General features: G+C 41.4%; 1 protein-coding gene across 1 annotated transcript in view; it reads right to left on the bottom strand.

Moving 5' to 3' along the window:
- Positions 1 to 9,283: 9,283 nt before the first annotated feature.
- The window catches only part of Rhoj (ras homolog family member J), a 102,791-nt gene continuing 100,755 nt past the window's right edge, over positions 9,284 to 11,319 (bottom strand). Inside the window, exon 5 of the mRNA XM_048798464.1 lies at positions 9,284 to 10,026. Coding sequence (XP_048654421.1) covers positions 9,985 to 10,026 — 42 coding nt within the window. The 3' untranslated portion in view covers positions 9,284 to 9,984. The remainder of the gene's footprint in view (positions 10,027 to 11,319) is intronic.

Genomic DNA, 11,319 nt, shown 5'->3' with positions numbered 1-11,319 from the left:
GCTAGTGAATTTTTGAGATAGGGCAGCAAGGGAACCAAGAGATCAACAAATGCTGCCCAAATTTTTAAAAAACATCAGAAGATGAGTTATTGAAATTAGAAAGGTAATCTTGATGTGAGCATGAGTAGTTAGGGAGGCAATACTCTTTGACAGTCAACATGAGCTCACCAAAAAGTCATGTTGAACTCAAAAAGTTTTAAAACATTTTTATATTATATTGTATTTATTTATTTATTTTAAAATATGTGTGTGTGTGTGTGTGTGTATTTAGTTATAGGTGGACACAATACCTTTATTTTGTTTTTATGTAGTGCTGAGGATCAAACCCCCTCATGCATGCCAGGCAAGTGCTCTACCACTGAGCCCCAGCCCCAGCCCTATATTTTATTGTTTTAAGAGATGGGGTCTCGGGCTGGGGTGATAGCTCAGTAGTAAAGTGCTTGCCTAGAACATGTGAGGCACTTGATCTGATCCTCTATACCACATATAAATAAATAAAATAAAGGTATTGTGTTCATCTACAATTAAAAATATAATTAAAAAAAGAAAGAAAAGAAAAGATGGGGTCTCACTGTTGTCCAGGTTGGCCTCGAACTTTCAATCCTCCCACTTCAGCCTCTCAAGTAGCTGGGAATACAGGTTCATGCCACTGTGCCCTCAAAAATATTTCTGAGAAGTGTATGCAGCCATTAAATGAGAAGGATTTAGTGCATCTTGAGTTCAGAAAAATGTGTAAAATGTCCAACAATACCTTTTTTGGCATAATGTAAGAGCGCCAACATATGTGGTAGGTATTTGATATTCCAGGAGCTCTGTTTGTGGCCCAATCTGTTCTTTTTTTTAAAAAAAAAAAATATTGATTTTTTTTTAGTTGTAGTTAGACACAATACCTTTATTTCACTTATTTATTTTTATGTGGTGCTGAGGATCGAAACCGGGGTCTTGCACATGCAAGGCGAGTGCTCTACCACTAAGCCACAACCCCAGCCCCTCAATCTGTTCTTTCCACACCTTCCCTTCTTCCTTTGAATCTCCTCAGGAAGTTAGAGTCATTAACAAGTATTTTTAAAAAGAGTTGAATGAATGGAAACTACTTTGTTAGGGATTCAGAGAATATGTTGCATATTTGCTGTGTTCTCTCTTTTTTTTTTTTTTTTTATGAGGCCATTCATAGGGCCTTGGTGAGACCTTTGGATAGGAAAAAAGAAAAGATTATAAGAACTTGGTTTTCCTTCTCACTTTTATTTAAAATATGAAAAATTTTAGCAAAGAAATATGTTACATGGTTAAAAATTCAAGTGCTATACCAAGAATTAAAACAAAGCATAACATTCTCTGTCTCTATTCTACCCCACCTCCAAGATCAGCTATCCAGGGGCAAAAATATCTTCAACTCTTTTTGGCTGTTTCTCTTGTAATTTACTTCTCCATATTCAAATATTCATGTACTCTTATTTGTAGATGTATAAATTTTAGACATTATCTATTCCATTTGATGGATGTTGAGGGAGCAGGATAAGCCAGGGTTTGGTGGTTTAATAGGTCAGCAGTCCATTTCTCCTTTTCCATCCTTCAAATGAAGGTATACTTCTTCCCCAGTTTGGATTTGTTGCTCTCTAGGCCTGCTGTACACCTATTATTTCTGGACTTCTCTTCAACTTTCTCCAGTCTTAAAGTCCAGATTCCTAGATTAAATGTTTTCTTCTTCTCTTATTTACTTCCTTCCTTGTTTACACTATTTGGCATAATGTAAGAGAAAAGGTATGTTGAGAATACAATTTTTGAGATTTTTCTTGTCAAATATTTCTTTTCTTTTGGTAAAGGGGATTGAACCCAGGGGCACTCAACCATGGAGCCACATCCTCAGTCCTTTTTTCTATTTCATTTAGAGACAGGGTCTCACTGAATTGCTTAGGGCCTCTCTAACTTGCTAAGGCTGGCCTTGATCTTGCAGTCCTCCTGAGCCACTGGGATTACAGTCATGTGCCACTGCGCCTGGCAAATAATTCTTTATTGTACTCTCACACTCAACTGAAAGTTTGGCTGGGTATAGAATTCTAAGGTAAAAACAGTTTCCATTAGAACCTTGGAAGGTATTAATCAGGATTACAGTGAAGGGAACAATGGTGGGAACATACTGTGTTCACTAATTGTATTCCATCTTCTCGGGTATACAGGCCAACCTCACTCTTTGGCCTTGTTTTCAGTTAGATCAAGGCCATGAGACTGAGTTTTGGCCAATGGAATGTGGGTAGAAGCTCTGTGCTAGTTCGAGGCTTACACAATTCTATAATAGTTCTCATCCCCTTCCACGGTGATGCAGGCCACATCTCCAAGATGGTGACACCATTAGCTGGCTCCTCTCTCCCTAAGTGATTGCAGAGTCTTATTCATGGCTTCTGCTAACCGTGAGCCATTTTACTGTGTTAAATTGTTGATATTTTAGGGCTGTTTTTAGCTGATCCTAATTCATGAATAAGTCCTCTGCCGTTCTCACTCAAGTTCCTTTTCCATATGAGGAACACAGCAGGGGTATGACATTTGGACATGTTCATGAAGGATAAGTAGGAATCTTTTGGACAGAGCAGTATAAGCCAGGGCACAGTGGTGTAACAGAGCAGAGTGAACTCAAAGAACAGAGAAATCCATGCAACAAGTCATTCATTCATTCACATATCAAGTGTCTATTAGACATTAGGTATAATTACTAGGGAATAGAGAGAAAATTTCCCCATCTGGATTAATGGCAGAAATAGAAATATAAACATTTTAAAATAATATTTAAATACTACAAGAGCAATATAACATAGTGGCTAAGGGCACAAGCTCTGAATACATAGTCTTTAAGTTCAAATTCTGGCTCCAACACTTTCAGCAGTAAGATCTTGGCAAGTTATTTGACTTCAGTTTCTTTGTATTTAAAATTGAGACGACATTGTAACATTATTGTTATGAGGATTAAGAGAGATGATACAATATAAAGCTTTATCTGTATTGAACACAGAGCACAACTTTAAAAATATTAGCTGTTATTATTATCGTTGAGTGTGTATGGACATAGACTGAAGCTTAGCTGGGAAAGACTTTTTATAAGTTATGTCAAGGTGGTGTTAGGGCTATACTCTGTAGACATTAGAGATTATTCTACAGAGAAATAATAATTTCCAAAGAGGACAGCATTTCCTAAACTCTTGTAAGTCCATTATATGGTTAGACTCAATAACATGCTGGAGCGCATTTGCTGGTTCTTAATTTTATTGATTCTGCCTTCAAAGTTCAGAGTGCAAAGTTGAATCCCCAAGGCCAATGCGAGTCAAATTTGTTCCTTTCTCAACACTTCTTAGGTTACTTGTGATTTGATTTTCTGCTTGGAGACATTTGAATGTCAAGGGATTACAGACTATCTGGACTGGAAGGGGCTTGGAAATGCTCTCCTCCAACAAAAAAGCCAAAAAGCAAAGGTGCTTTCTAGATAAAGAAGATGAGACTCAAAATGGTTGGTGGATTTTCTGCCATCAACAGTGCTCCTGGCAGTAATTGTTGGTATTTGGGGATGATAAGTAGTCCTGTTCTTCTGCTTGCTCAGAGCTTGGAAACAAGAAAGTGAGATGCGAGGATCTGACAGGAGAAGAAAAAAATATTGACTTTCTTATTGAGTGAAGTCAAATTAGAGAGTACAGCTTGATAGGCAGTCAGATTGGCCTTTGCCCTGAGTTGAACCTGCATAATTTATAGATGCTGGTGGTTGTCTACCCTACAGAAGTTCCCTGCCTTGCTCCCTGGCCAGCAGCACTGGTCCCCAACTCTCCAGGCTGAAATGCTTGTGGTCTCTCTCATTCTTAGCCTCTCTGACAGCAGGTCACCACTAGGTGACCTGACCCTGCCCAATGTGATTAATGAGAAAATCTGCATTAAACAGTAAAAGTTATTAAAGAAAAAAAATCTGCAGGAAACTTCTGTTAGGTCTTTTCTTTCTTAAAAGAGAGATGCTTGTGACAAGATGCTATCTTCCCTTTATTCTCTTTCATTTCTGTTTTTGGACATTGTGGCTTCAGGACACCAAGTCTGAGCTGGGAGGCTTGTCAACACTTGTGGGTGGCAGAGCAGAAAACCGGGAAGCACCTGGGTCTGGATGATGTTGTCAAGCAGAAACACCATACTCCATCTTCCCGACTCTGGGCTTCTTGTTATTTAAACTTAAAAATAGCATGCCACCTTCAGTGGCTGGTACTTGTACCTTGCAGCCCAATCCATCCCAACGTAGACCAGACTGTGGGATGCTGAACCACTGTGACCATTTTCATTCCCCCAACCTCATCAATCAGGTAGGAAACTAAGGTAGGAGTGTGGACCAGAGAGACAGAGGCCAAATAGTCCCTCTTTGTTTCTTTTGCCTGTTGGGGAAAAATGAGTATGGAGATAAGTCTCCTGTTCCCCCACCAAGCCTGATCATAACACTGGAAGGAAAAGATGAGCATCTAAAAGAGCACTACAGTTTTTAAAAAATCAAGTCTTAGATCTATATTTTTGTCTGGTAAATAGAGTTGAACCGAGCCTGTGTGTGCGTGTATTCTGCTGGTATTCCTAAAGCTTCACACTTTGGGCTCAGGCTGCCACAGGCCTCGTCCATCTTCAAGGCAATTCAGAAAACAGAGCATTAACAAGAGTGCCAGGCATGCCTGAAATAGGCATTTTGTTTCCAGAGCCCCGGATAAGAACAATGCAAAAAGGATGAATCTAGTGGCGACATCTTTGAGGCACAGTAATTTCATTATGAAGTTTCCTTCTTTACTTTTGCCCCTGAGGGTAGAGGATTATGACAATTATGTTATTGCTCATCAGGCTGTCAGAAAAGCCCAAACTCTTTTTTTTTTTTTTTTTAAATCCCAACAGAGCTACAGAATAGCAACGTGATGGAAGCAAATAGCTGTCTGTCAATCAAATCTAATTTCCATACTCTCTGCATTTCCTTGATGAGATAGTTCAAGTTGCAAAGAGGGAAAAATGCTTAGTTTTTATCTCCCTAAGTAATGGACATTAGTAACAAAACCCAACCAAATTGAGCAAGGTACCAACAAGTGCCAAGAGGCAGATGAGTGTCCACACAGGCGAATCTGTTCACATTGGTGTGGGTGGAAGTGACCAGGTTTAATGTCCTGTGTGGGAAAGGAGGTGAGGGGGAGAGGGTGCTGACCTAGCTGCCTGGGCCAGGGCTTCCAGGGTCCCTGCTGTCTGGGTGAGTTGTACAAATGCTGTACAAATGCTGCACTACCTTATAGCGCCAGCCATTCCATGGTGACACCCATACTGGCCCACTAGGTTCTCATTTAGATCTGGGGAGACAAATCTTGTCAGACTAACGGTTCACTCTTCTGGAAATTGATGTCAAACTTTCACGGAGACTGACAAAGTTTTAAATCAGGAGAAAAATGTTTGGTGTTGTCCACAATCATTTGAGTTATTTGTTTGTTTACTTAGATGTTGATTGCTCACTGTGGGCAGGCACTGGGGACATAGGGTGAGCAGGAAAGTCACACACACACAGCTACGTGGAGCCAGTGGTCCAGTAGATTCAGAGACAAGTGAGCATTGGTGATGAGGTGATGTGAAGGAGACATGATAGGAGAGGCTCTCGGGATCACAGGTGGCACGGGCACCCAGTTCAGACTTGGAGGATCAGAGGGACTTTCCAAGGGAAGCAGTGCTAAGCCAGGTCCCAGATGATAGGTGGGGGTGATATAGAGGAAGGAGTTGTGACAAGGAAAGGGCAGGTGTCAAGGCCAGAGGCGAGAGGGTGATGAGCTGGGGGAGAGGTGGGGAGAGGCTGAGGAGCCTCTTTTATCCTGAGTGCCCAGGGACAGTGAAGAGTTTCAGCCAGAACTTACCGACTAGGGTCAGCGTCACGTTTACAAAAGAAGATTCTAGCTCTAGGGGACTGAGACAAGGAGTCAGAGGTATCAGTAAGAAGGGTCTTCAGTGTTTCTGAATTAGGGAGACTGAGCCTCAAGGTGTTCAGGAAAAAGAACTGACGAGCTGTGTGTGTGTGTGTGTGTGTGTGTGTGTGTGTGTGTGTGTGTCTGGGTGCAGGATATGTCACAGGACCGTGTCTAGAATGAATCCAGTGGTATCATTTATAGAGATGGAAAATGCAAGATGAAGGGGTCAGGAAGGGGTCTGAAGAGAAAGACAGTGGGCTTTGTTTGGAACATAAGGACATCGGGGTGTTTCTGTGACCTCCGAGTAAGGAGCAGAAGTGGATGGTGAGGACATCAATGAATGGTACTGGATGTTGAAATGCTTCCCACTGGGGGCTTAGGCTGTGTGTTTGGGCCTTTGTTGGTTTTCCATCCGGGCTTGTTAACTCAGACATGGGGTTGAGGCTTTTACATTGCTCGGCTCTTAAGTCTCCACCTACCTCTCTTTAATCTTGGCCATCATTACAAAGGAGGGTGACTGATTTCAACAGACAATGATTCCAGGACCCCAGAGCCACAGCGGTAGGCAGAACTGGACCTCAGATCAGTCTTAAAAATGCTGCTGTTCAATATACTCACCCCTCTCAAGGCTTTAGGGCCTCTTTTGGTATTTTCCTTCTCCTCAGCCTTTGCCTGTCCAGCTTGGGTGATATTTTTTCCCCCCAAATTCTATCCTTTATGATGAAATCGCTCCATCTTTTTGATTATATTAGTTTCCCTTCTCTGGACCTGATTATTATTCTGGCCTCATTGCTCACTAAATGTGAGGGCCCTCTCTACTTGGGAGGAATCTCTCTGATTCAATTGGATGCAGCCTCTTCAGCTATGTTAAGGTAAGAAGCAGTGATTCAGTCAGGCAAACGGGCATGTTTCCAAAGATGGAGAGTTTCAAGGAAGTCATCAGGCTCAGCAGATCAGAAATCATCGTTCTGGATAAATAAGCATTTTGATACATTCTGAAAAACATTCTGTTTCATGGACTCCTTGCTGCTTTAAGCTTTGAAACTTTACGTGCACAGCGGCCTGGGCTCAGCTGGCGTGGGTTCAGATATTTCTGTAAGGCTGACCTAATAATCCCCTTATGGGTTTCTCGTTGGAACAAAGTGTCTGAAGCTGCCAGATACAGCCAAAATCAGGCAGTCCAAGCTGAGTTTGAATCCTAGTTCCATCACCTACTAGCTAGGAGGTGTGGAGAATTTGCTTAACCTCTCTGGGCCTCAGTTTCCTCATCATGAAGGGTAGGTATTAATACTTTATAGGATTTTGTTGTGGAAAAATTAATAAATATGCCATATGAAAAGGGTCTGGAAGGAATTTTGCTGAGCATAACACTGTCCACCATGACAGCCACGATGCATAGCTCTTGATCACTTGAATGCAACTACTGTGAATGAGGTGTGCTGCTGATTATATGTGCTGTTAATGCACCTCAGACTCCAGAGGCTTAGTACATAAAACAAAGGATGTCAAGGGTATAAAATAGTTCACCAGTAGCTGTTTATATTAATTACATGTTAAAATGTGAACATTTTGGAGAATGTTGGGTTAAATAAGATCAATTTTATTTTGATCACACTGGGATTAAGTATTGAAATGCATCTCACCTGTTTCATGTTTCCTTTTTAATGTGGCTACTGGAAAATTTAATACTCTCTTTATGGCTTGAGTGCTGCCTCTGCGGTCAATGTGGGATTATCCTGAAGGGTGTCTAACATTCACAGCTTGGGTCAAAGGCTCTCCTTAGCTGGTCTCTGCTCCAGTCTCTCGCCCCTCTGAGGCCACAGGTTCTCCCACAGTTCCCAATCTGCATTCCACCAGTGGCTGCCCTCCTCTTCCCTGACTCTTCCTGAGCTCACACCATGCTGCACCATTATGAACTGAGAACTCACTGTGTCTTCAGTGATTCATTCAACAAATGGTTTTTGATACTTAACTGTCAGCCAGGCGGTGTTCTAGCCATTGGGGAAGTAGCAGCGGACAAGACAAAGGCCCTGATCTATAGTGGGTTCCTCTGCTTGGAATGAATATCTTCTCACTTTCCTTCAGAGTCACCTCTCTAGGAAATTTCTCTTGACAACATATCTTCCCACCCTCTGCTTGAGCGTCCATAGATCCTATTTTCATTTTCATCATAGCATTTATCACATTTTACATTGTGTTGATATTTTAAAATCAAATCATTTGAGGTAATGCAGTTTTAAGAGATAACACAGAGAGTCATGTACCCAGCATCCAGTTTTCCTTAATGATAACATCTTGTAAACTATAGTACAATATCACAACCAGGCTCTTGACATTGATACAATTTCTGGTCTTTTTCAGATGTCCTGTTTTACTTGTATTTGTGTGTGTACATTTATCTCTGTACATTTTTGTTTTATGTTTCCTTCATGTATCCATCACCATAGTCCGGAGAACACTTCCATCATCACAAAAATCCTCATGTTGCCCTTTCATAACCATGCCCCATCCCTCCGGACTCCAGCCCTCCTTAATCCTGAGCAAACACTAGTTTGTTCTTCATTTGTTTGTCATTTCAAGAATTTACAATAATGGAGTCACATAGTACGTAACCTTTCAGGATTAGTTTTTTAAACTCAGCATAACTCCTGAGACATTCATCTATTTTTTTTTTCCTTTGGTGATAACTGGGGATTGAACTCAGGACCTGTGCATGCTAGGCAAGGGCTCTACCATTGGGCTAAACCCACAGTCCACGTTCATCTAAATTGTTGTGTGTTCTTTCCCTTTTATTGGTGAGTAGTGTCCCATGGCATGGGTACACCACAGTTTGCTTAACCATTCACCTGCTGAAGGATACCTGAGCAGTATCTAGGTTTGGGCTTTTATGAATAAAGTTGCTTTGAATGAGGAGAGGTGTTCTTTTTTTTTTTTTTTTCCTTCATGTGGACCTAAGTTTCCATTTCTCTGGGATAAATGACCAAGAATGCAATTTCTTAGTCATATGCATGCTGATTTATTTATCATCTTTACTAGGTATTGGCTCTTTGAGGTTGGGTTCTTAGCTCTATGCATATTTACATCATATCTAATTGTTATGTATGTGGCATATGGAAAGACTCAATGAAATGATCAATAATATATGGAAGGATGGAAAAAAGGAAGGAAGAAGAGAGAAAGAAACAAAATCTATGATTACTGTTAATTAGCTCTTCCCACCCTCAAGCTGTCCAACATCATTATCTTTCAATTTTTTCTTATGAACCCATTGACCCTAGAACAATACAGTGCCTTGCACACAGTAGTTGCTTAATATGTATTTATTAAATGATGTAACGAATACTCTGGAGAGTGGACCAGCTCTTCTTTCCTCTTCTCCCTCTTCCCACCACCCTACTCCATCACCTGTGCTCAGCAATGGGCACAAACAGACACGTATGCATACTCTGGGGCCTCGATCCCAGGACTTTTCGGGAACAAACTCAATAGCTAACATATGGAGTGCTGTTGCTTCAAAGCTTGCTAACAACAACTTTGGCCTTGTCTGTGTGACTACTTGGGGAGTTACAAATGAGGGGTTTGGGGACCCAGCAGCTTTGCAGACGCATTCCAATGAGAATACAGGATGCACTTGAAATGAAGAATGCTTCTTTGTGACTCATTAAACTCCTCTCTGTTCTTCTCTATTAGGCATGTGTCTGCCATGCCCTGCAAATCTATGACACTCCAAAGTGGAAGAGTCAGGCGGAAATAAAAACATTTCACTTCAGCGCCTAAACCATGTGCCCTTTAATTTGCAATAAATCTGTGACAACCGACAGATACTTCTTTCAGACACTCGTGGAGAAAGGCTTGACTTGTCCTAGTAAATCAGACACAGGCTTCATTATTTTTAGTCTCGTTGAAAAAATGTTACCATGGAAACAACACCATCATCTAGGGCAAATGTTATCTCTTTAAGTCAATAACACGAGGAACTGAGCCACAAATACCTAGTGCTTTCAGAGGAAGAAATGGCTTTCCAATAAGATTAATTTCTTTTGCGTCTTCACCATTCATCTTCATTTGCAAACCCAGAAGTTTTCTTCCCCTGTAAATAAGAGATATTAAAAGCAATGTACAACTCTGCAAGATCCAAGGCTGACCTTTCTTGTACCTGTTTGAAGAAAATCATTAGTTCTATTAGTTCCTTGAAACTTGTAGCTTTGCTTGTGGCTTTTAATTCACCCACAGGAGGCATAATGGTAATGAATTTGACCCTTGGGCAGAGCATTGGGCTTTCTGAGAGGAAAATGGGGAAAGCTACCTTGGAGCAGGAGCAGCTTTCTGTGCTCTTAAGGGACCATTTTAAGGGAAGCAGCAAACAACTTATTTCCTCTGGGCCTTCCCTTGGTGCCTGCAGAACATGGGGGTGGAGTGCTCAGTAAGTGTTGGTGGCTTAGTCAGTTGGACCCCATATTTAGTCAAAACTGAAATTCTTTGTTAGTATTTGTGAAGATTTATTACTATATTGAATTTTGCAACTATGATAAATTTGCACCCCACCCCCAAAGTATAAAAAATTTGGACCTTAAAAATTAAATCTAATCCTTCAAGCTTTTTCTCCTACCGAAAATCATGTTAATTTTAGTGTCAGATCAAAGCACCACAGATTGAGTGGGGGAAGCAAGTTGGGACGCCCTTGGCCTTGTTTTGGAGTGCTGCTGAGGTCTTACAGTCCCCAACCACTTTGTGTCCCCTATTCTCAGACTTACATTTCTCCCCACATCTAATACCATTGAAATCAGGGTAATAACTGTTGGTGTGATCAAACTTTCTCTTGGCAGCTTTTGATTTCTTATAATGGTGGTGCAGTTCCTGGGAAGGAAAGAGATGCACCTGTGTACTACTGATCGAGTACTGGGATGTGCACGTGACCCCTGCCAAGGAGGTGTTTTAATGTGTGGGAAGCTGAGGCTCAGAAAGGTTACAAGACTTGTCTAAGATAGCAAGTTGGTAATTGGCAGAGTCAAGATTTGAACCCAAATTGGATGACTTTATTGTAGTCAAATGACCCCTCAGATTTTCCATCTGATTTGCCCTCAGCTTCTTCTGTTCATAAAAGAGTTTACAAATCCTTAAATTTGGGGGCTGGGAAGCACCTTATAAGTCGTAGGGTTCAACCAGCCATGTTACAGATGAGGAAAGTGAGGCTGAGAGAAGCAACTCACCAAAGGTAAAGGAAGTCGTGCCACTGAGAATCAGCACGGCTGGGCCAGGAACAGGAGATTTTCAAGCTCTTTCAATGCCTCCATCCCCAGGACACAGTGAGGCCCCTGGGGACCAGGTTCAGGTGCTCAGCCACTCCTTCTGACACTCTGCTCATTCCTCCTCTGTTGTCCTG

The sequence above is a fragment of the Marmota marmota genome, unplaced genomic scaffold (genome assembly GCF_001458135.2).
Source record: "Marmota marmota marmota unplaced genomic scaffold, marMar, whole genome shotgun sequence".
NCBI lineage: Eukaryota > Metazoa > Chordata > Mammalia > Rodentia > Sciuridae > Marmota > Marmota marmota.
This window is presented reverse-complemented; position numbering and strand designations above follow the sequence as displayed.